Source organism: Periplaneta americana, chromosome 4 (assembly GCF_040183065.1).
Source record: "Periplaneta americana isolate PAMFEO1 chromosome 4, P.americana_PAMFEO1_priV1, whole genome shotgun sequence".
NCBI classification, from domain to species: domain Eukaryota; kingdom Metazoa; phylum Arthropoda; class Insecta; order Blattodea; family Blattidae; genus Periplaneta; species Periplaneta americana.
In genome coordinates, this window is record NC_091120.1 from 71,436,964 (window position 1) to 71,463,666 (window position 26,703).

The 26,703-nt window shown below is 36.9% G+C and overlaps 1 protein-coding gene across 1 annotated transcript in view; it reads right to left on the reverse strand.

The window, feature by feature from the left end:
• The window catches only part of Nab2 (Nuclear polyadenosine RNA-binding 2), a 55,443-nt gene that overhangs the window by 14,930 nt on the left and 13,810 nt on the right, over positions 1-26,703 (reverse strand). The window contains exons 4-9 of the mRNA XM_069823490.1: positions 26,061-26,588; positions 20,774-21,324; positions 14,611-14,862; positions 7,550-7,661; positions 4,353-4,472; positions 2,548-2,815 (exon numbers count right to left, since the gene is read on the reverse strand). Coding sequence (XP_069679591.1) covers positions 2,548-2,815; positions 4,353-4,472; positions 7,550-7,661; positions 14,611-14,862; positions 20,774-21,324; positions 26,061-26,588 — 1,831 coding nt within the window. The remainder of the gene's footprint in view (positions 1-2,547; positions 2,816-4,352; positions 4,473-7,549; positions 7,662-14,610; positions 14,863-20,773; positions 21,325-26,060; positions 26,589-26,703) is intronic.

Below are 26,703 nucleotides of genomic sequence, written 5' to 3' on the forward strand. Positions count from 1 at the left end.
GCTTCGTTGAACAGTTTAACTATAGTTTTGTTATTGCACTTTTCTAGAACATCACAATGTAAAAGAATTCGTTCAGAATATTGTTCACTTAACAAACCGATAACTACATTACCAACAAGTCTACCTTCTTTGTCGGGAGTCTCATCAATGGAAACCCAAATTGAACTATCTTTAATTTCATCTCTTATCTTCTGTATTGTCTCATCGTAGATGGATGGAGCATACGTCTTCCTAAGTGTTGACTCATCCGGGATTGTATGTTGAGTATATTTTTCAAGGAATTCCCTGAAGACCTTATTCTTTAGTTTGTAGAGAGGAATATCAGCAGAGATGAGAGAACGGCACAGGTCGATGTTAAACTCAGATCTTACATTCGATGTTGTTGGTTGTGTTAAAAACAATTGTCTCTGCTTGGAATTTAGTTGTTTGTTGGCCTGATGTTTACTAGTTGTAATGTGTTGTTGCACCAGGAACTTTTGTGTAGATGATACTGCACACTGACACAAATTACAAAATAATATTTTATTGTCAGTTGATAAACCATCTTCTTTAAATTCTGAAATGTAACTTGTTAGTTTTGATTTTAAATTGACTGAATGACGTACTTTTGGCATATTTACCGTCTTTATAGTATGATTTACAAAACTGAACCTATGTGTACTCTGACTGGCATTTAACTGTTGAGCTGCACAACTGAAGTCTGTTAAAAATTTTAAATTAAATTAATACAGTTTTGTAACTTACTTTCCCATTGTTGATAGGACTGCTAATTTTCAAATAACTCTGATGTTAAAGGGATTACTGAACATGTGTTTAAATCTCTATTGTTGAAATGTATTTTTAAAAGTTAATGGAATTTTGTTTTGTTTTATTGTTAAACCTAATATAATATGGACTGTTTTATATGAAATATGGAAAATATATGGAAATTAACGAAAATATGTACTAAACTCTAAAATATGGAAAAATATGGAAAATAAAAGTAGGATTTTTCAACCCTACACATTGTGAAACATAAAGATAATGCAAAATATAAATTATATTAGCTTTATAAGTAAATATGTATTTACATATAAATCCTTTCCCTGGTTATAATGATAATGAAGGTTGGTGAAACCGGCCATCAGAGGAGTTGAAATGTGAAACCAGGTATATTTCCTTTTTTCTTCGAAGTTCTTTTCTTGCTTGTTGCCTTGTTTTCAGAATTTTTGTACGGTAATTTTTACACATCTCTGTTCTTCCCAGTTCCCATGCTAATGAATGGCCAGTCACTTTTGGAATTCAGATTTTAATGGTACAGCAGTACCTACAGTGTTCATAATTGACTACCTGTTTTGAAATTCAATTATTTGTCCCTTCCAGAAACGTTACTCACTAAAGGCTCTAAGGTTACATTTCTTACTGTAGACTGGCAGTTGTCAGTATGTCTTCAAAGACAAGAGTTGTGCTCGATCTTAACACTAGAGTAAAAGTGATTCATGTAAGTGAGCCAGATAAATTGTCTGTTAAGCAGATCAGGAAAATGGTCAACATTGGTAAAACTCAAGTGCACGAGATTTTAAAGAAGAAAACGGAAATGTTGAAGCTGTGGGGAAAACGTACTAATGGAAAAATAAAACGAGAACTTAAAAAAATTGCAAACGAAGACATTAAAGTGTATGTGGAAAGTAAAGCAGCCAAAAATGTAAATTGTATGCAAAAAAACCTTGCTTGACTACTGGAAAAATATGCAGAAAAAATGAATTTTTTGTTCTTTTCAGTATAATGTTTGCAAGTATTCAATTATAGTGTGAATAATAACTAAATGAGTAAAATTTTATTTCATCTGAATTACGTGCATGTCCCTGGTCTAATTTTTAAAGTACACTTCCACTAAATGGAAAACTGGCTTTAGAAGAAAATTTTTTCTGTTCCTTGCAATTTTGTTAAGGGCAGATTTTATTGTATTTTACATAAAATATTTTATAATTAGATCTGATATTTAAAATTGGCACTAGTACTAAGGTACGACATATAGTATGCTAGTTAGTGGTGTTAACTTGTGGTTTCTTATGGAATGAATATGGAAAGTAATCTGGCATTTACTTCTTAAATGAAGGAGCGAGAATGATGTAGTCCTAAGTCATACAGACAAAATTTTACCGGAGAGCATGTTAAAGGTTTACAGTCCAATAATATTAGGTGTGGTATCATAATTTCTTCAGCGTATACTTACATCATCTGTTGAGTAATTTTTATAATATTTTAATAATAGCTTCCCCATGTGTGCAAGAAATGAACTCAAACAAAAACCATTTTTGTTAAAAGTGTGACTTGACTATCTCATTTTCATCCCTTCAAATATTAGGTTTATAGTTATTTTATGATTGAGAATGCCAGATCAGAGTTCTAGTACAAGGGCATTTTTGGAATTCTGGAAAGATAAAATTGTAGTGAAGTAAAGAAAATTAAGGCATTTCTTTTACAAAATTTTCGTATAGGCTTTCTGCATTGTAACTACTATTCTCTTAAACCTGTATGTAATGTCTATGCTTTTAGATAAATTACCTTACAGTCTCCGATTCTGAAATTGTCTGAACAGACACAGGGTCATTCTCCATATCCAATTCTTTGGACCATGATGACTGAGACTCGTATGAGATCAGTCTCTCCAGTTCATCATAAGAATCATCCTTCAAATCATCTGTTTGATCGTCAGGAGTAGCTGCAACTACTTTTGTACTTCCCACTTCATAATCAGGCATTAAACTAGAAGATACATCTTCGATGACCTCCTCTTCAAATTTGGCACTTGCTGAGTCTGGAGCTGGTACAGCTGTGAATAAATCAGTAATAAATTAGGAATACAGTACTGCATAATTGTCACATTACAATAGTCAACGTTTCTGGGCACATGAAGGGTGCGAATTAATGGGGGGGCATGGGGGGATTTCCCACCTGTTGGAAAGTTATCCCCCTCTCATAAATTCATATTAACATCCCTGCCAGGGATAACTTCTATCCCCCTCACAAAATATAATTGTTTTAATACGGGTATATCTACTTTATAAAGTACCAAAGTAAGTAAAAATAATAATATTGATATACTGTCATCACTGACAAGCTGACAACAATCAATAACTTACTTAGGAATTACACACCATATCTCAAGTCTGCTCATGGATATAATTATTATTATGAACAAGATCCAAGACAAGCAACTCAGTGCAACAAAGCGTTGAGCCATAATAATAATAATAATAATAATAATAATAATAATAATAATAATAATAATAATAATAATAATAATCAGTAGAACCTCTATTATCCATGGTAATGAAGGGAATGGGCTGAACGGTTAATTGAAAAAATCGGATAATCCATACCATGAAAGACTTTAATAAATTAAGTGCATAATGCAGTTCTGTTTCGTAATTTTCTTAGTGATCATGTGTTTTAACACGTTAAGTAGTGGATCAGTCTAATTGTCAATGACGGGTTTTTAAGTGTCAGGAAACTTCCTATAATTTCCGTCTGTGGAAAGGTGGGAAAAGTATAGGTCTCATGTTATAGATTTAAGCAATTTATACTTTTTATCCTTGTTTTTTATTAAATCTCGCACTTGTAAGTCCAATCTCGTATCCTGGTGTGAGATGAATCACAGTTACTCTTTTCCAAAAGCACTCAATTATTTTCACTTTTCTTCTATACTTAGCTTAGCACAACATGTTTTCTTTTTGCACTTGTGGAAGACGTCTTGCAGAGAAGTTAGACAGTCACTCGAACAGTAGATCATACAGTATAAGGGCAAAAACTTGTAATAAAACACTCTAAAAAATGGTACTAATATAATGTACAATACTCAATATTTTTTCTGTAGCAAAAAATAAAAAAAGGAGAGAGTAACAGACAGTTAATCCGCCAATCGGTTAATAGGGTGACTGATAATCGGGGTTCTACTGTAGTAGTAATAATAATAATAATAATAATAATAATAATAATAATAATAATAATAATAATAATAATAATTATTATTATTATTATTTACTTATTTATTTATTTATACTGACAGAGTTAAGGCCATAGGGCCTTCTCTTACAATCTACCAGGTCACAAAGTATAGTTAAAAATAGTAGTCATATTAACAATGATTGTTGCCAAAAATTGAATGAAAAGTGCACAAAAGACCAGAAAACACATGGTTAGAGTAAAGTGAATATGTACACTGTGAAAGAATGAGTTTTTATAATTATGTGATACTATGTGAAGTGTTTATAGCGGAGAAAAGTCAGAGAAGATTTTGTAGAAATATACTTCAGCCTCAAAAAAAAAAAAAATCTTATCTGTCTTGCATCCATCTAAGAGATACTCACCATCTTGTTTGTCTGAAGAGACCTGTATCACAATCTTCTGTTGTAAGTTGACACTGGAAATGGAGCGTGTTGCCTCCAATTTCACAGGAATCACAATTCGCTCAATATCAGATGGTTTGTCTGTAACCAGTGACAAAATCCTGCAGTTACTGTAGCACATCATGGTCGAGTGAATATCCTCCTTGGTGAGGAAGATACACTTGTGTTATCACTCATTATGTGCTCGAAATAATGTGCATTATGCAACAACACCACCATGTTACACAGGAAGGATATGAAATGGCATGGGTTTATGGAGTACAGGAGGAGGATGGAATGGCTACATCTTGTTAAAACATTTTCTAAATCATCTTTATGTAACGTCATGTAGTTTCTGCCAAACTTGAGTCAGCATCTTCAAATACAGTTGTGCTTCAATTTCTACTAACCATTGTTCGTTATGTAATAGGTACCATAAAATTCGATTCTTATCAAAATTCTGCGATTGTTGTTTCTAGCAAATTAGATACTGGTACATTTCTCCTAGATGACTACCATTCGCACAATTTCGAGTATCCACTCAAGCACTCAAGTGTTTCATAATGTTTTGAATCAAAGGCCAGACCAGTACTTCAGGGATTCACAGTTTCCACAATTTATTATTGAAGAATTATTCCATATGTGATGTTTACTGTTAAAGTCACCAACTATGATAAACTTGCGATCAGATGGGATCAATTGTTCTATATCATCCATTACTAGGTTTAGGCCTGGAAGTATATATACATTGACAAGTGCAAATGAAATATTATTTTGAAGTAATAATTTTGTCCTAATGTATTCAATTTGGCCTTTAAATTGTTGTTTAGATTCAATTACATGAATGGAGTTGTGGATCATGGTAACAACACCTCCACTCCTCTATCTTCACGAAACAGATTAAAAATTTTGTAGTCAGAAAATTTGTAAAATTTTAAAATATCAGCAATCTGAAAAGATTCTTGTATGTATATTATAGAAGGTTTTTTGTCCTGAACTTCTTGCTTTAATAAATCCATTTCGTTTCTTAAAGACCTAGAGTTCCATTGTAAAATTTTTAGAGTGTCTATACCTTTTCGTTAATGTTGCCTTTTCGTTTTAATTCTCGGTCTTTAAATGTACTACCCAATGAGACATGGAATTTATTCTTTTTAGCGTCATTTCTTATATTACAGACAATGGATTTTGTTTCTGCATTGGACTGACACCATACTGACTGAATAGACTACAGTGGACTATAGTGGACTTTATGTTGTCAGCAAACAGCTGGATACATTAAGAAGATTGATTATTGAAGAATTGAAGCATAGCTATGAGTGAAGTAACTGATTGTTTTCATTTAGAGTGGTGGTTTTGTGCTATGCAAAATGAATCCAAAAAAGTGCTACAAATGCGAAAACAATAAAGAGATCTAGAAGTGTTACTTCCTTATAAGTTAGGCTAAATGAAATATTATTAGTTATGTTGATATCAAAGAAGTACAGAAACAACAATTAGTTTGGTATGGACACACAGCAGGGGTGATTCAATCAAAATAGCTTAGGAAGATTCTACAGCGAATACAGCAGAGAGACAGAAATGGGGACAACCAAGACATATAGCTAATAAGACGACATTGAGGAAACCATGACACGTGCATGCACCAGTACAAAACTTTGCATACAATGATTAAAACAAACAATAATTCGAGGGTGCTCGTGTGAAGGAGGTTAAGTCAAATTGTAAGGTATGTAAACTTCTCTCCTTTGGGACTGAACAAAACCCCTTTGTCACAAAATACGGAGCACAGTAACTGCATCATGGATGGAAGAATGATTTAACCCCTTTAACACAAGAAAACAGTAATTGTAGGGAGTTGAAATCTGTACTTATCCCAGTTTAGCGAAAACATACTTAACCCTCTTTACACAAGCACCCGCGAATTATCAATTCGAAAAGCAGATTTAAAACCAATGTATTACTTGAAAATAACAGTAAGCATTGAAGCCACTAATTTATATGCAATTAAACTGAAGTTAGAAATTGAAGAAGAAATGAATATTGAAAGTAAAATACTATGCAATTACCATAAATAAGATCTGGAAACTGCGTAAAATTATACCATATCCAGTATTATAAGCAGTATTATAAATTTCGTTAGGTAATGCGCTTCCACCCTCTTGTATTAATTCTGCTGGAATTTGATCGATACCTGGAGACTTATAATTTTTCAGATTTTCTATCGCAATTTCGACTTCAGAAAGTGTGGGTTCGGATATAAATGGGTCAGCAGTTTGTATTTCAATTTCGTCCCGATCATTCCTATTTGGCCTATGTATATTTAGTAGTTGTCCAAAATAGTTTTTCCCTCTGTTCACGATTGAATGAGTGTCTGCAAGCAATTATCTGCAGTATTATATTATTATTCAGTTGAGAAGCTTTTTCATCCAGTCTGCTGTCAAAAAATCTGAAAGTTGGAATTTATAAAACAGTTATATTACCGATTGTTCTTTATGGTTGTGAAACTTGGACGCTCACTTTGAGAGAGGAACATAGGTTAAGGGTGTTTGAGAATAAGGTGCTTAGGAAAATATTTGGGGCTAAGAGGGATGAAGTTAAAGGAGAATGGAGAAAGTTACACAACACAGAACTGCACGCATTGTATTCTTCACCTGACATAATTAGGAACATTAAATCCAGACGTTTGAGATGGGCAGGGCATGTAGCACGTATGGGCCAATCCAGAAATGCATATAGAGTGTTAGTTGGGAAGCCAGAGGGAAAAAGACCTTTAGGGAGGCCGAAATGTAGATGGGAAGATAATATTAAAATGGATTTGAGGGAGGTGGGATATGATGATAGAGAATGGATTAATCTTGCTCAGGATAGGGACCAATGGCAGGCTTATGTGAAAGTGGCAATGAACCTCCGGGTTCCTTAAAAGCAAGAAAGTAAGTAAGTATGCAGTATTATCACAATTGTCTCTACCTAGTCTGGTTTTCTTTCAACTTACCTAGCTTTTAGGGTTGTAAAGCAGAGTCCAGAAAAATACAAACGTTAAATATTCACTTCTGTAGGTTTTTACTAAAGAAGAGAGTTTACATTTTAAATGTTCAATGTTTATCCAAGATAACAATATTGGTATTACTAGTTTCTTTTTTACATGTCTAGACAATATTTAAATAGACACTTGAGCTTACCACTAACAGGCGATTCCCTCTGTGGCCTCACTCTTCTGTTGGGCAGAGTGATGGCAATTTTGTCCCTGCCCTTGCTGTCCCTCATCTTCTTAGTGAACAGGCCCTCAGGACGCTGCAAAATATGAGACACACACATGTTATCATCTCAAAAGTACTGTCATACTTAATATGGTCAATAATGTTGATACAAATTGTATATCCACTTATCACAGGGAAGTGGGAGTGAGGCCTGATTGCTTTTCTGAGGGAGAATAATTTGTGATGGACTTCCTTGTTGCATAAATAATTATTATACACTATTTCAGAAGTACTACGTGACTGAATACATCTACCTCGCCCAACTAAAGGTACCGTTACACGTCGCTACTTTTGCTGCGCAACTTTTGTACTGCAGCTGCAAAAGTTGCGTGTCGTGTTCACACGTAAGCCAAAAGTAGTGCGCTGCACGCTACTTTTCGTGCTGCACAACCCGAGTGCTGCAAAAGTTGCAACTGGAGGTTGCGAGTCTGTTCACACACAAGGCGCTACTTTTGCAGCCACAGTCATGCTGCAGGTTTCCATCTCCGTGTTGACTTCTCAATATACATTTTGTGGTTATACTACTCAAACTCTCACAGATTACATCCCAATATCAAAAAAAACTGACAAATTTATCAAAAGAGAATTACATAAAAATAATAAAAACAATATTACTAGTACAAAACCTGAAATATTTCATCAAAATTTTACTTCCAAAGAATTAACTCTAGCTATACAACATTTAAAAACCAAGAAATCTCCTGGCCCCAACAATATTCATTCCGAATTTTTTAAACATCTGGGGGAAAAAGCCAAGTCTGTACTTTTATCCATTTTTAATTTATCATGGAACACCTCAATTCCTGCAGCTTGGAAAAAAGCTATCATTGTACCAATTCACAAAAAAGGGAAACCTGCTCATGATGTTAATAGTTATCGACCAATAGCACTATTAAGCATGATAGCAAAAACCATGGAGTCCATGATCTCCAACAGATTAACTTGGTATTTAGAATCCCAAAATCTTTTATCACCAAGACAAGCTGGCTTTCGACAACTACACTCTACCAATGAACAAGTATAAGCCTCGGCCAAGAAATAAAAGACAGTTTTAACAAGAAAGAAGATACCTTGGCAATATTTATTGACTTTCAGTTAGCATATGACTCTGTTTGGAGAAATAAATTATTACTAAAACTCCAGAAATCAGGTATCACCAGCAATATGTTCAGATGGATATCAGAATTCCTTAGTCAAAGATTCATTGCCACTAAATTCAACAACTCACTTTCTAGTTACAGACAAACATATCGAGGTCTACCTCAGGGCGCTGTCCTCAGCACAACTTTATTCAATATTTATATAAATGACTTACCCTCCTTATTAGAAGAATCAAACATGAAAACAGCATTATTTGCAGATGATACAGTTTTGTGGACTTCCGGATCTTACGGACAGAGAGACAAAATTCAAAATTCTGCTCTTAAAGCTCTAAATCAACTACATGAACGGAATACATCAAATTTGATGACACTCAATTTAAGTAAAAGTAACTACCAAATATTTTCACTCGATAAAAAAGAAAGAGAATTCAATATCCAATACAATGGCCAACACCTTCCTAGCACTTATGAATCCAAATATCTTGGAGTTATTTTCGATACTAAGTTAACATGGAGCAACCATTTGAAATACATTTCTGAAAAAGCTCATAAAAGATTCTCCCTTCTAAAAAGACTAGCAGGAAAGAAATGGGGATGCTCTAGGAATACTTTGAACACTACATACAAAATGTTTATACAGCCAGTGCTGACATACTGCGGAGAAATTTTAATTACTTCACCTTTCATAAACGACATAGAATATGTTCAAAACCAAGCTCTCAGACTCATTACTGGTGGAATCAAAACAACTCCAATAGATTCTATGAGGTTCCTCACTAATATTAACAGTATCAAAATGACAATAGAAGAAAAAGCACTGATTCAATATGAAAAACTTATCAGATTACCAGGAAACAATTGGCATTCATACAGTCCTCTCTGTAGATTGAAAACTCAAAAAAGTTTCATATCCATTGTTCAAGAATTAAAACAGAAAATCAATATCCCGAATTTAAACGAAAACTTACAAATTAAAGCAAACCCTTTAACTCTATTAAATATAGAACATAATCTAAATTTAACAGAAGAAATACTGAAATCAGAAGTAAACAATGAAATACTGAAACAATTGTCTTTAGAGACAATTAATATTAGGTACCCTTCACAAAACTGGCTTCATTTATACATCGATGGATCCTTGATCTCCAGAGAACAAGGTGCCGGTGCAGGTGTTACGTGCTGTCTCTTCTCATTTTATAGATCTCTTGGATATGGAATAACAAGTTTTAATGGAGAAATCGTTGCAATAAGTGAATGTCTCAGGAATTTTCTATGCCACATCAATAAATTTAGGAATGCAGTTATATTGTCAGACTCCAAAGCAGCTATTCTATCAATCGTCTCTAAACACACACCTTCATCTCAAACAGCAGAAATAACTAAAATGCTCTCTCAATTAATATCACTCAATAAAAGAATTGTATTCCAATGAATACCATCCCATTGTGGAATCCTGGGAAACGAGAATGCGGATGCTTTAGCAAAGAAGGGCAGCACTTCTACTTACAGACCTGTTACTAAATCTACGTATTACTCTGTGAAGAGATTTATTAAATCTACATACTTAAACTTCAACAAACAAAATTTGATCACACAATCCCAAGGGAAAAAATGGAACTCTCTGCATCAAAATCCACAGTTAATTCCCGATTTACCACGAAAATCGTCTGTAGCTGCATTTAGATTGGCAACAGGCCATGATTGTTTGGCTAAACACCTGCATAGAATTGGAATATATCAGTCCCCTAACTGCCCATTGTGCAACTCAAATCAAGAAATGGATTCGGAACACCTCAAAATCTGTGCTTCATTGGCTGGTCATGATAATATCTTTGAAAAATATTGGAGTGCAAGAGGTCAATTGAGTTTATTGTCAAATGCCTGGCATTAGAAAACAAGAACAACATTTTGTGGTTATGTTCGCATTATTAAGAAACTCATGCGAAAGTTTACTTATCTATTATTTGCTTTTCTGTCCTAACTAGTATTCAGAAATTGGCATTATTTTTACTATAAAGCTTTTAAAAACGCCTATATACTTAAATAATAACCAACAGCATATTCACGTAATCAATGTTGGCAACCCTCCTGTTTGAAACTACGCTACGGAAAATTAAAAAAATGAATTATATCGTCAGCAAATGTTCAGAATAGTCATATATTCAAATTTATTGTCATCATACGGCTTTCAAGTAGTGGTTTCCCTCACATTTCTGCGTAAGGTCCACCACTACCTTGCTTACATTCCGTCATATATCTTTTATATTCCTCCTATCATCTATATCTCCCCATATCTTCCAATTACCTAAAGTTAAACCCTACTTCTGTCTATTTCTTCCTCCATCCTTTTTGATGTTCAGTATTTTCAACTCTTAAGCTTCTTTATCTTCCCTCGATCTCATTCCCGAATGCTATGCAATACTGTCTACCTTGCTCTTATATACAGAAACATTCTCGTCTGCATCTACTCCTCCATCTCTACTACTATCATTGTCATCTTTCATTACTGTTATCCCTACTTTTATGTTTATTGTTAAAACCTTTTTATCTCTGACTAGTATTCACTAATATTTCTACTATCTCATCTACTTTATCGTATTATATTATTTGTCTCAATTATTGTTGCAATGTTCTAATGTTTGTGATACCTCCTTGTTATTTCTTGTTCGATTCACTTATCACTTTTTCACTTATTGGATAACTTTTACGGTTCACTCTCACTACTTGCACTCACTTTCTACCTCCTCACTTCCCATATTTTCTCTCACAATTACATCAAACCCTACCTATTATTTACATACTATCTCCAACTCTTATTAGTCTCACTACCATATTGCTTTTCTTCTCCCTAATTTACTCTATTCACCTTCTCATTAACACTTCATTACTTGTTCCTCTATATTATTCACAGTTCCCCTTCAGGTTGATCTAATCCTCATATTTTTGACCGCATCTAATGCCTCAAACTAAGTCAGATTTCTTCACTAGTTCGCTTATTACACTTCAGACGTCTTAGTTTGCACTTCCTTGTTTCTTTAACTATCACATAACTCCCTGAACTTTTTTACAAGTTTCCTCTAGTTTTTCACACATCCCGTCAGCAAATATGCTCAGACTGTATTGTGCATTTAATAACTGTTACAAATAATTTATTTTCATCACATCTAACATTAAAATATATCCAAACAATAAAAGTATCATTGGCACATTTGGGTGGCAACACTGGTAGCAACCGCAGCAAAAGTTTCAACAAAACCGATATCAAAATGCTGCAGCTGGAACCCTGAGAACCCTGTTCACACATCGCTACTTTTAAGCTCCGCGCAGCATGAAAAAGTAGCGGGCAGCAGGTTCGGCAACCGTTACTTTTCGGGTTGCACTGTTGTTCACACGTAGCAGTACGAGAGTTGTGCAGTTTTTTGTACTGCAGCGCTGCAAAAGTAGCGACATGTGACCATACCTTAATGTCCTTTCACAACAGACGACAGAACGAGAATCAAAGAAGAATTGGAAATGCATGGAAGAGATTTTAAAGCCTCAGTTTCATTCTGACAGACAAGACTTACAATTTAAAATTAAGAAGCGGAGTCATGAACAGCTGCATCCTTCCAGTTCTCCTATACGGAGCACAGACATGGTCTCTAACGGAAAGAGGGAGAGAGACATGCTGAGAAAGTGCCAACGAAAAATGGAGAGGAAGATGCTGAACATCACACTCAGACACAGACTACATAACGAAGACATAAGAGACAAACACATCTCAAAGACGCAGCAGAAACGGCCGACAAGCTGAAGAAGAAATGGGCAGGACACGTGATGCGACTCAACGCGAACCGGTGGACACACATTCTTAAGATATGGGACCCAAGGATTGGCAAACACAACGCTGGAAGACAGAAGACAAGGTGGGCAGACGAACTTAGATCAAAATTCGACCATCTATGGTCAAGAACAGCGAAAGACCGACAACAGCAGAAACTATTCACAAAGTGACTTGCACCCCAATCAGTGACTAGTGAACAGTGGACCCTTCAGTGTTAACTCGGACAGCATCCCAAACTATTGCATTACAAAAGTGACCATCATTCCCGGAGTGGCTAACCGGGAACTGCTTGACAAGCCACCTGCATAGTCAAGAGGCCCTTGCCCTTCACGGGATTTCGTGGCTAATTCTTAATTCTTAATTTCAGAAGGAAATCGAAAATCAGCTGAGGTAAAATTCTGACTTCTTACTCAGCATGACTGCCTGGCCAAGTACCTACATAAAAATTGTAATTTTAACTTTACAGAATTGTGAGTTATGTAAAAATGTATCAAGATATGGTAGCCAGGCCACCTACAGATTTGTAAAGCTCTTTCTCAGGCTACTAAACTATCCACCACAAAATTTAAAAGTATCCTAGGTGTTCATGTATTATTTTATCTAGCTCTACATCTTTTTTGAACTAGTAAGATAACTTTATTAAAAATAAAATAGTGAACAATAATCCAGCTGTATAAGACAACGCATACATAGTGCAGCAAATGAAGACGAAAGGGTTGATTACCCATCTCTCTCAAGTGTGTGACATGAAGTAAGAATGGAACTATGAGCAAACAAGGAATCATAGCCAGAACAACGAAATTAAATACATAAAAAAGTATGGATATAGGTACCCATAAAAAAAATTGTGTAACTGTGAAATGAACAAATTAAAGTCTTAGCTAGGTAAATATTATAGTAGTTAGATTTTAACCATATCAGAAATATGTTGTTGTTCTTAACTAGAGCTGAGTTGTTGCCAATAAAGTCATTAACTCTCTTGCTCTGCAATACACAAAGTGATCCGTTTGGGTATGGATAAAATAAAAACACCGTAAAACATTTACTACCGAACTTTATTTGTTGAAACTTTGTAATGCAACACTGAAAGATGGGAGATTCCTCAGAGCTCAACATGACCCCCATTGAGACCCTGCACAACTCATAACGGTGATGCAATTCAGCCCATGTCTGTTGTAACGTAAGAGAAGATTTGTTGAAAAGCTTGAGTAATTTTTACTCTGAGGTCATCAATATTCCCGATCAAAATACCCCTCATTTCTCATGAAAAACAAGAACTGAAAAGACTATAGTGGACTTTTTGTTCTCAGCACACAGCTGGATACATTAAGAAGATTGATTGATTGATTGATTGATTGATTGATTGATCATCAATGTTCCTGGGTTTCTATGAATAGACAATGTCTTTAACAAAACCCCACATGAATAAGTCAGGAGGGGTTAGATCTGGTGAGTTCGGGGCTAAGCCAAGAGATAGCTGCTTCTCATACTGGGTTTCGCCTGCAACCTCCTGCATGTTTTTTTAACACAGAACTGTTTCTACAAATGCTCGATACCACAACATTATGGAATCGTATTTAGGTACATTACGCACACCATACTCACGTCGAAATTTCTTTTGAACTCTTTTAAAACTCAAATTTAGCATACCAAAGAACACATTGTGCCTGCTGTTGATTTGTAGTAGCCATTTTAATCATCCACGATTTTCATTTCTCCTTTCAGATTATGCATTGTTGATTGTCATATATGAAAACTCCCAGCTTTTAATCATAATATAACCAGCAAGAAATTTTTCTTACCATCATAATACCTTTATAATAATAAATTAATATTATCCATACTCATACGGATCAGACTGTAGAAGTAGCAAAAAGTATAGGCCTAACCATTTTAATGCAGGCACCATATTTTTATGTTATGGCAATTATATCATCTAATATCAGAAACCTATGAAATTTCAAAATTAAACAGTGAATCAAAATGGGTTACAAATTCTAGTCAGAATTCAGAACTTTTACGAATGAACACATTTTGCTGCCTGTACACAAACTTACATCTTCTGGTTCCACTCGCTTTGGTGCACTGGCAACTGATTTCTGAGCCTCTGCCATGGCCTTTAGGATGAGGTTCTTGTTGGCTTGCAGAGCTGCAGGAACCTTAGGTCGAGGTTTCACACGAACAACAGAGGCCACAGAGCCAACTGCCGGGTTTGCAGGGTCGTACTCCTCTTCCTCTTCCTCCGTCCTCTCCTCTGCTTCTCGACGCATGGCTACGACTCTGGACAGTAGTGGCCTTTTTCTAGGTGACTGAAAGATAACCAGAATGTCTGGTATAAACTTTTTGACAGTACTATTACCTTAGGTTTCACATAGTGCAATTTTTAAATTATGTACCGGTAATAGCTTGCAAGCAGGCTGTTTAGTTTTGAAGCCCTCACATTCGTCCATAAGCATGCAGCATATCTTTCGGTAATAAAACACAGTATTTTCGTCGCATTTCAATAAAAAATAATATACCAGTACTTCAAATTCATTTGAACAATATCTTGTGTCAATGATGCAAACAACTAAAGTCTGTGTGATGAATCTTGTCTCACTGTGAAAAGAGAGAGAAAGGAAACGTGTCTTATCTCGTCTGTGTTGTTATTGCGATGGGGGGGAGTGAAGCGATGCCAGTGGCGGAAGGGACTAGTTGATACATTCTGTAGCGCAAAATAAAGTAACAAAATATCTCTCTTTGTACTGTATAGTTCCGTCACTGAGCTTGTCTTTCAAGAAACTGAGTTCCGGTAGCTTGTACAATAACAAGATTTTGAAAGGAATCCTGAAAATTTACAACCCTCCTATAATCTCTACCCTCATTTGAAGGGATTTGGTTTTATTGCTACTGAGACAAGATAAACCTTACCAGGTATAACTGTTGAGTTACTGTTCATGCCGAAAGTACAGCACACATTAGAGTAATGATTATTTATGTACGAAATTTCTTAGACAGGACGAAAATTGCACAAAAAAATTCCGTCATATCATATATGATTGACTACAAAATTTTGAAGTATGAATGTAAATCATTTCTTTACAGAGGTTCTGGCAGTATATCTCACTTGACAATATGTGTCAGAAAAAGAACAATTATTTGTATGTAGGCCTATCTGAAGTCTGACTAGTGTAATATGTAGCTAGTCAGCGATGTATGCGATGGAAGGGGAAAGGCACTGGCCACCTTACCCCATTATCTCCTGGCCTAGTTGCCTCATAAGTGGTGCCTTCTTGGTATATCACTTCATGAATCATAAGCAGTGAAAAATATAGTGGGACTGCGTTGGTGTTAATGCAGCTTATGTGGGTACCTCTTTGTTACTTGTTAGCTTAAACAACAAGTTTAAGCTCCATCACCATGACAAGGTGAGTACCCACGAGAGGGTATCTCTTCAAGTGATATCTCTATCCAGTCCTTTTGCTTCAGTAAAGTCTCATTTTACAAACCTATGGATCAACAATTGACTCTCTTCTGACAAAGGAAAACTTTTACAGTCTGTACAAAAGAAACCAAATGACCTGGAAATGTACAAAAACTTGTCCAGACATGTTCAAACATTTTTAACAATAGAACTGGAATATATCAGTCCCCTAACTGCCCACTGTGCAACTCAAACCAAGAAATGGATTCGGAACACCTCAAAATCTGTGCTTCAGTGCCTGACCATGATAATATCTTTGAAAAATATTGGAGTGCAAGAGGTCAAATGACTTTATTGTCAAACGCCTGGCATTAGAAAACAACAACATTTTTAACAAGAGTCAGAACAGGTCACATTGTCATTCAATTGTACCTACACCGATTTAACATTTCTGATAATCCTACTTGTCTGTGGTGTAATAATCATGATGAAGATCTGGAACACATTCTTCTATACTGTCCATCCATAAACCACAAAAGAAGTAAATTAAAATCATCAGTACCAGTTGCAGAAGACACAGCCCTGCAGTATATATTGACTACACCCCAACTCTGGCTACTAGCAAAAGGCATCTATAATGAACACTGATCAAAATACCCCTCATTTCTCGTTAAAAACAGCAACTGAATAGACTACAGTGGACTATAGTGGACTTAATGTTGTCAGCAAACAGCTGGATACATTAAGAAGATTGATTGGTATATCACTTGTGAGGTTCAGACCTGTCTTCGAACAGTTGACTACACAACAACACTAGGCTTCTCTGAGATATTTACATCACTGTAAAGAAATAATAGAGTATATTGGGAACACAATGCCGACTGTACATTTAAAACTGTGTAAAAGCAAAAGCCTTTTTTTCTCAATAAATTTTTTATCATTACCTCACGTTCTTTTCTCAGAACAATGAAGACACGATGATGATTATGATGATGTTGATGATGATTCATGGATCAACTGATGCAATGACAGTGAGACAGATAGAAGAACTATGCGAAAACCTATCTCAAACACTGTCTTTGTCCATTACAAATTTTACATGGTCTTACTGAGATTTAAACCCAGGACTATGACACGAGAAGTCATTAGCTATTCAACTAATAAAGTATATCAGTCTTTATATATCTCTCAACAGGATAAATCAAACAATTCACTTTTTCTATAATCATACAACAATACATTGCAAATAAAGGAACATAGTGTAATGAGACTAATGATTTCACTTGCATTTACTGATATTTCATTCGTATTGGTGACATTGAACTTATCGTCTAGCCAGAGTATGTGAAGCTTTCAGCAGTCTAGTCCACAATCTTTCAAATTTATGTCCCAATTATTCTGTTTTCCTTCACCAAGAGTTCTGCCTCATTTAGATCGTCTGGCTTGAGTTAAAGGGTTGTGCTCCATTTAAGAATTTCACCCCATTTTCAGAATCATAAAGTATTTTATCGAGTCTAGACCCAGGACAGGCGTCTGACCTCAAGGTCAAAGAAATGAGGGTTCAAAGGTTACTTTAGGAAGGGTGCTAAAGGCACCACTTATCAGCTTGCTGAAACCTATAAAACACCTCGACCCAGACTCAGTGTAACAACACTTACTTGGAAACAAATATTCAGGCAATAAAGATGTATTTATTCACGCTATCACACTGAGAACTTAGTTTCTGCACGAACCCAGTACTCACGTCTGTCTGTCTGTCTGTCTGTCAACTCGACACGACAATAGTGCAATGCAGTACACAAAAGGGATTAAGCAAACCTTCGATTATTTGTGCCTGGATTATCTAGTTTGTGGCTTTATTCATGTTTGATTCATATTCTTAATTTTATAAAAAGAAGATAAGCAGCTGAGCTTCAAATAAGCTACTGTGAATTGAGCTTACAATCTCTCCTTTCATACCATCTACCCTAAGCTGATTGAAAAGCACCTTTCTGCCAACTGTCTCATTATAGTTTGCTATACAGTTACATTACATGAATGTAATGCTGGAACCTTCTTCTCCGCCCACACATATTAATTTAAAAACATTGCCGTAAATGTTACTTCGTTCATGTTTTGTCTGTTGTGAATGACATTACTATGATGAGATAGAATTGTCGAAAAACGCAAATAATCTGTTCATCTCCAATACATACAAGGCCTGTCTAAAAAGTATCCAACCTTAAATTTTCCCACGCAAAGTAGTGATTCTAAGGCGGCGCCACTGTGCACGGTGGAAGGAGGAACCGTAATGCGCATGCTTGAATTTTTTCACCGCATTCGCTTGTGTCAGTCACTGGCTGGTGGTCGCCAAGTAAGGTGCTGTTCTAAGTGTTTGTCGGATTTAGTTTTCTCGCAAGATGACTGAACGAATTGAGCAAAGATACTGCATCAAATTTTGTCAAAAGCTTGGTGATTCTCAAAGTCAAACAATTCGTAAGATTCAGCAGGTGTTTGGGGAAGATGCAATGGGTGTAACACAAATTAAGAAGTGGTTCAACCGATTCAAAGATGGCCGCACATCAGCGGAGAGTGAGCAGCGTTGTGGCAGGCCCCAAACTGCTCGGAGTGCAGCTGTTGTGGAGAGGGTGCGAAATTTGGTGATGGCAGATCGTCGTTTGACCGTGCGGGAGATTGCCGAAGAGGTTGGAGTGAGTAAAGATTCTGCACATGCAATTTTGCGTGATGATTTGAACATGAACCGAGTGGCTGCGAAATTCGTGCACAAGTTGTTGTCCCCGGAACAAAAAGACCTCCGTCGTGACATTGCACAGGACCTTCTGGACACCGCCAACACTGATCCTGGGTTTCTGAACACCGTGATAACTGGAGATGAGTCATGGGTGTACAAGTACGACCCAGAAACAAAAAGACAGTCGTCGCAATGGAAGCATCCCGAATCTCCAAGGCCGAAGAAAGCGCGGCAGGTGCGAAGCAAAATCAAGGTGATACTGACTGTTTTCTTTGATGTCCGTGGAATTGTGCATCACGAATACACACCGGAAGGGCAAACGGTGACAAAGGAGTACTATCACGATGTTCTCCGGCGACTCCGTGATGCAGTTCGGCGCAAAAGACCAGACATGTGGACGGCGAACAACTGGCACTTGCATCACGACAACGCCCCCACACATTCATCCCAATTGATCCATACTTTCTTGGCCAAACATGGAATTACAACCGTTCGCCAACCTCCCTACTCTCCAGACCTGGCTCCTTGCGACTTCTGGTTGTTTCCAAAATTGAAGACACCACTGAAAGGATCCCGTTTTGAGAGTAGAGAAGAGATAATGCGGAACGCGACGACAGAGCTGAACACCATTCCAAAAGAAGACTTCCAGAGGTGTTTCCGGCAGTGGAAGGATCGGTAGGCTAAGTGTGTGCAAGCACAAGGGGCCTACTTTGAAGGGGATTAGGGTCCCAACCCCGTCAGGTATTTGAAATATTTTTTCTGGCTAAAGGTCGGATACTTTTTAGACAGGCCTCGTATAGTACCAATGTTTTCAATTACCATATTTTCCTTGAATAAACCGTGCATCCCACTTTTGAAAGGCAAAAAGAAATCAAATAAAATATTATATAATAAAAAATATAATAAAACAAACGCAAATTATAAAAATAAAACTTTTAACAAAAAAAAATACAATTAAGCACAAATATAGTTCAGTTAATAAATTTTATCTTGGAACAGGACATATTTCAAACCCATCCTATGCACAAGCACTGCACGCGTGTCAGTTTTCTTCTTAATTGGCCATTTACATGATATCCTGCAGTGTTAACAGCATGCGCCAGTAAATTAACTTCTTTATTTTGTACGACACAATGTGGTTTTCATGTTCCTCTGCATCTTTGATAATTTCAAGTTCTTTGCTGCAAGTATAGGATCGCAATATCATACCTTTAGTGGTATTCATTTTCAGAATTGAAAATATAAGATGCACAAACTATACACTTATCACACTTGAACGTGATTCTGACACATGTACTGCTAATCCAAATGCCATTTAGCAATTTTTTTAGTAGGTTATTTTACGATGCTTTATCAACATCTTAGGTTATATAGCATCTGAATGAGATGAAGGTGATAATGCCAGTGAAATGAGTCTGGGGTCCAGCACCGAAAGTTACCCAGCATTTGCTCATATTAGGTTGAGGGAAAACCCCAGAAAAAACCTCAACCAGTTAAATTGCCCCGACCGGAAATCGAACTCGGGCCACCTGGTTTCACGGCTAGACGTGCTAACCATTACTCCACAGGTGTGAACTTTAGCAATGTTAACAACTGAAATACCCATGCATGCTCTACCACCTTAGGAGTTGCACGGGAGGAAAATTGGGAACTTCATTTCAAATAAGCCGTGCACCCGTATTTTTTTTTACTTGCATATTTCGGGAAAAAAAGCACATGGGGTAGTTGAGAAAATACAGTATCTACCACTTGTGTGATTTAACTGATAAAGTTTTCAGAAGCATATCATCACTGCACCTCTAAAATCCGCTATGAATTTTGCAGGACAAAGAAAAAAGCATTGTCACTTTTATGTCCCTTGATTTTTTAATTTACTTTCGGTATAATTTGAAACTGTACCGAAAGTAGCTTTGAAAAGTGGCAATGCTTTTTTCTTTGTCCTGTAAAATCTTTTTAAAAACACATTTCACTACTATTTCTAATTCCCTTCTTCTCTCTGTATTTGTTTCTTGTAAATATTTATTTGTATTCTGGTGGTGTGGTAGAGAAGGCCTGATGGCATTACTCTACATTACCCCATTCTCACCTGTTCTTTATCATCTGCTTCTTCAGCTTCAGAATCGAGTGGCCGACGAAGAGATTTTGATCCTACTTGCTGTGGTTCTGACTTGTTTATGATTCTTGATGTCCTATTCACTGTCGTGGGTGCTACCTGTGCCACAGACACATTGCGTCGTTCTGAGTGCGATGCCATAGATATATTTCTTCTATCATTTGACAACGTGATTCTACCACTAAGTCTATTTGCAAGTCTGGATGAAACAGTGCTCTGAGAGTCTACATCATCTGACCGCAAGCTGCCTGTCACTTTATCACCCAAGCGATCAGCAACACGGAGTAATGGTGAATTGCTCTTATTTGTGTCATAGGTTACTGATGCCATTTTGCGTACACCCAATCTGTCTAATATAGACCCTGTTGTCACTTTGGCACCTAGTCTCTCAGATAACTGCAGGCCCCTCTTGTCTGTTGCTAATGCACTTTCTCCTTTGCTAGAAACCACCTTCGTAGTTGATGTCACTCCATTCCGAGTTGTATCAGGGACTTCCTTGGGCAGTTCGGCATCCAGCAGTTCCTCTGAAGAAAGATCAAATAAAATCAGGCATCTCCCTCTTTAACACTTTCTACTCTACAATGGTAGATCTATCATGGCACACAATTCAAATGTCACACAACCATGGTAGAATACAACAGAAAATTATGTATTTAGTTTACAATAATAATCCGTGGCGCTACAGCCCATGAAGGGCCTAGACCAGGCCTGCACAAGGTTTGCGCTCTCCGAGCTGGCTCACAGCTCATGAGCGGAAAGCAGATATTAGCTGCGCTCTGTATACGGGTGGACTGGAAGAAGAGGTGGATCTCGTACAAAATGTACACAAAAGGAAGTACTATTACAAGTGCTTATGAAATGAATTCCCATTCAGTGTTTGCAAAACTATCTTGGACTATTATTAGTTAATTAATAAAGAAATATTTATTTTACAGAAATAATGGAAATTCTATAGCTACTTAAATGTACAATATCATTTTGTTATATTTTTATTTATCAGTAGGCCTACATCAAATCGAGGTTTTATGCTGTTGGCAGCTGAAAGGAACAATAGATTACTGATCACAATGAAACATCAGTTACAGATGTTCGATGTCTGCCTTTATTAAAGTTGATTATAGAAAACAGTTGCTCACAAATATAAATGTTGAGCCAAACACAGCAATCTTTTTCACAGCCAGCCTGTGTAGTCGTGAATATTATTGCTAATGTTTTAGTCTTGTAAAATTCAACCAGGCTAGTAGTATTATTCAAACGATCTTTAGCCCTTAAGTCACATTAAAGATCAATAAGTTCGAGCTATAAATCGTTAAATGTTAAATGTTATGTTCCGTTTTTTGATTCCTCCATACTGTACTGTAGCAGTAGGTAAGCAACGTGAAACAGTTACTGAGAATAGGCCTACACACTGCACTCCACTAGATAACTGAGTGGTCGTTTCCCTCTCCTCTACCCATAGCAAGTCTATGTCATTCTGACATCTCTTCCTCTCTGTTTCGGCGAGTGGTAAACTCGGCTCTCCCGCTCCGAAGGAGCAAGCGCGCTCGTTGAGCGCTGTTTGTGCAGGCCTGGCCTAGACTGACCAGCCGGCTGCTGGCCTCACGCCCACATGCCGAAGCAGAGGTGGACGATCATCCAACCAGAATGGAGGTATCGTGTGGTTAGCACGATGATCCCCCAGCCATTATAGCTGGTATTCGCAACCGGATTTCGCTACCTATCGTAGCTCCCCAAGTGCATCACGATGCTGGGCGGACACCGGTCCCATACACTGGCCAAAATTTTTTGAGAAAATTTCTTCTCCCATGAGGACTCAAACCAGCACGCACTCTGCAACGCGAGTCCTAGACAGGATGCCTTAGACCACGACCCCACGGCGCAGGAAGTATTTAGTTTACATAATTGACAAATATCCTTCATTGACTGTTAAGTAATATGGAAACGGATTTTTAAGTAGGGTAGACCAGGGTAATTTTAACACTTTTCACTGATTTCAAATATATTTCAACATTACACAACCCTCAGTAACAGTAAGCATGACAAAGAAACATTGTGTTATTTTTAGATCTTTCCTTTCCCTGAAAATAGGTTTAAAATATTAAGGTTAATTTTTTTTTCATCTTTTAATTGCTAGTTTACATTTATCCCACCTGTTTACATTTACCCCTTTGAGAGGGGGTAATTGTAAACACCAATTTTCGCACAGGCTATCAGACACTGAACATTTTTTGTTCTGTTTCAGAAGAAAGAGCTGTACTCCTTCCAACTCCAATTTTGGTCACTGGTACATTTCGTCCCTTTAACCTATGACATATGACGATATAGGAACTGAGTACCTCTTCTGAGCTTCACGATAACTGTAGTTACTATTTTTCACATCTGTGACAGCCCTCCCTAAATCCTCTACAGTGTAGTTGGGGAGTCTCTTTCTAATATAATTTCTTGGAATTTTGATTATTGAAAAGTACGAAATGTAACCATAGTAAAACATGTTTACAAGTAGCTACCCCCAAGCAATTAAAACTATTGGACAAATGTAAATAGGCTACATCATAATTTAATGAATTGAGATTATGGGAGATCTCAAAACCATTGTAATAAATGTTAACTACCATACATTACTCATAAAAACAACATATTCTTAAAAAATAGCACTGTACGTTTACTTACAATGCCAAAAATGAAGGTGAGGCAAAATTCTTTCTCAACTTTTTTTGTAGACTCTTAACAAAACATTCGTTCACAACTAAGCAGTTACTTCTATTTGGCGCCAAATTGCTTTCTAGGTTAGCCAACATGTTAATTTAAATATTCCCCTGAATTAAAATTGTTATATTGACAGTTTTGTATTTCTTACAGCATTTGTTTACAATTACCCCCTGTTTACAATTACCCTTATCTACCCTACTAAAAGTTATAAATTAAACTGAGTACACTTGAATGGATACAAGCCAGAGGCCTTATTCACGACCTGGCTTGGCTTTATGACGAGGGCCAGACCTGGGATGGATCCATATACTCTAGGCACAGTTTGGTCTTATGTGCACCCTTAAGGTATGGTCACACGTCGCTACTTTTGCAGTGCTACTTTTATACTGCAGCTGCAAAAGTTGCATGTCGTGTTCACACGTAAGCCAAAAGTAGCACGCTGCACGCTACTTTTCGTGCTGCAAAAGTTGCAACTGGAGGTTGCGAGTCTGTTCACACGCAAGGCGCTACTTTTGCAGCCACAGTCATGCTGCAGGTTCCCATCTCCGTGTTGACTTCTCAATATACATTTTGTGGTTATGTTCGCATTATTAAGAAACTCATGCGAAAGCTTCCTTATCTATTATTTGCTTTTCTGTCGTATCTAGTATTCAGAAATTGACATTATTTTTACTATAAAGCTTTTAAAAACGCCTATATACTTAAATGATAACCAACAGTATATTCACGTAATCAATGTTGGCAACCCTCCTGTTTGGAACTATGCTACGGAAAATTTAAAAAATGAATTATATCGTCACCAATTATGCTCAGACTGTGTTGTGTATTTAATAACTGTTACAAATAATTTATTTTCATCACATTTAACATTAAAATATATCCAACCAATAAAAGTATCATTGGCACATTTGGGTGGTAACACTGGTTGCAACCGCAGCAAAAGTTTCAACAAAACCGATATCAAAAATGCTGCGGCTGCAACCCTGAGAACCCTGTTCAAACGTCGCTACTTTTAAGTTGTGCGCAGCATGGAAAAGTATCGGGCAGCAGGTTCGGCAGCCGCTACTTTTCGGGTTGTACCGTTGTTCACACGTCGCAGTACAAGAGTTGCACAGTTTTTTGTACTGCAGCGCTGCAAAAGTAGCGACGTGTGATTGTACCTTTATATGTGACCACTGTCCATGACTGACAGGTGGCCTGAGTGGCATTCGTGAATCTGACGCTGAAAGGTGGGCTATCCTTCCTCAACCCCTAACAGAGCCAGATCCCATCCACACATGTGTAGTCTAACAAGCCCAAGGGACTCTGAGTCCCAAGCCCATCCTATATCAGCATCGGAAACCTGTACTACCCTCAAGACTTCACCCCAACCTATTTTTACTATTCCAGATGACAGATGAAATGAGGGGGAAGTGGAACGTGTTGGTAAAATGATGGATGAAATAGGAGTACCTCGAGAAAAACCCTGTGTGTCTGCTTTGTCCACTATAAATTCTATCACGACCTGACCAGAGACTGAATGCAGACCACCTGGGTGGAATACCAGTGTGCTAGCACTTGAGCTACAGATGTCCCTATTCAAGATACTGAAATCTAACAGAGGAGAGCTGGGTCACACAGACTAGAGAATGAATCTAGTGAAATAATTAATCTTGCTATTTGTAAATAACAGCTGTTCAGACCAGTCATTTAAACTTGCAATTGAAAAGCAAGCACTGCTTACTAAAGCCATCCACAAGTCTACATCAGTGGAAACTGTAGCCAACAGCATAGAATGATGCGAACTTCTTCAATTAAACAGTTAACATGGAGTTTCATCATTTCTACAATTGGCTACTGCTTTCATATCCAGCAGAATTATTTATACCAGAGTGGGGGTATTGCTTGCTTGTTTATAACTATAGCTAGTTGGAATATTAACTTTTAGAACTGATATCTAAAACTCTGGTTCCTAGCAATAATCCATTCTGTAATTTTTAAAAAATCCAGCCAGAGATAAGTTTAACTGGATGTTTTTAATGGCTAAAAAGTTCAATAAGACAAGCTACTATCAGTACTACATTCTAATTTATGCAACAGGCTTGGCACAGACAAAGCATCAGAACTTATGTTCCTATACAAACATTCGAATAAACAGACACCATTAAACACAATCCAAGATCAAGAAACTAGGCTATATGAGAATAATTTGCTGAGTTTTCATCTATTTGTGGTTGTGGCGTTGTCTTTTAACAGTCAATTTCTGCACGTGATGTGCATGGACAGTCGGCTGAAGTGGTTTACAGTGATTCTATTTTGGCAACAACACAGCAAACTGTCACAGTTTTTCTTTGTTATAATGCTCTATTGAATATATTCATAGTGCACAAAATAGAGAAGGATTTATGATGCACAAAGGATGGTGGTGATGATCAACAAATAATGGAAAAATGACAGCAAAAAAGGAAATACACTACTACAACCTATCTCAAACACCATCTTCGTTAACTACTTACTCCACTTGGTATTGTGGGATTTCAAAAGTGTGAACTGTATCAGGATGTTTTCTCACCTGCTTCAGCATCAGCTTTGATGTTGATGAAGTCTTCATCATCGTCATCATCGCTTTGCATTAACACAATCTTGGGTCTGGATGCAGAGTTCGGCTTCACACCGCTTGTTGAGACCTCCACCTCATGCGCACTACTCACTGAACTTTCAGGTACAATGGATGAATTTTCGAGTTGGTTGCTAGTACTTTTGCTGGAGACACTGGATTTCACAATTCGAGACACGCCCTTTCCCAGTTCACTCCCTTCCCCACTAGCCTTACTAGACTCCTCCTTAACATCACTAGTGCTGCCTTCTTGTGCCTGTGATTTAGTCACATTCTCAGTACTTCGTGAAGTCTTATTAGCTTTAACCTGATCACCTGTGGAATGACCCTTTGTGACTTTTTCTGTGTCTTTGTTTTTTCCTGGATCAGAATCTTTGCTTTTTGTCTCATCACTCCGCCGAACTTTCTTTTTTTCTGATGATTTCTTCTGTTTTTCTTTCTTTGCACTTTCACTTTCACTATCAACTGATTTACGTTTCTTCTCTGAAAACAAAGTTCCAAATTAGAACATAGTTGCCAGTTGAACATTAATGACAGCATAACAATATTATGAATTAAATAACACTACAAACTGCTATTTTCATACAGTTTACAAGTA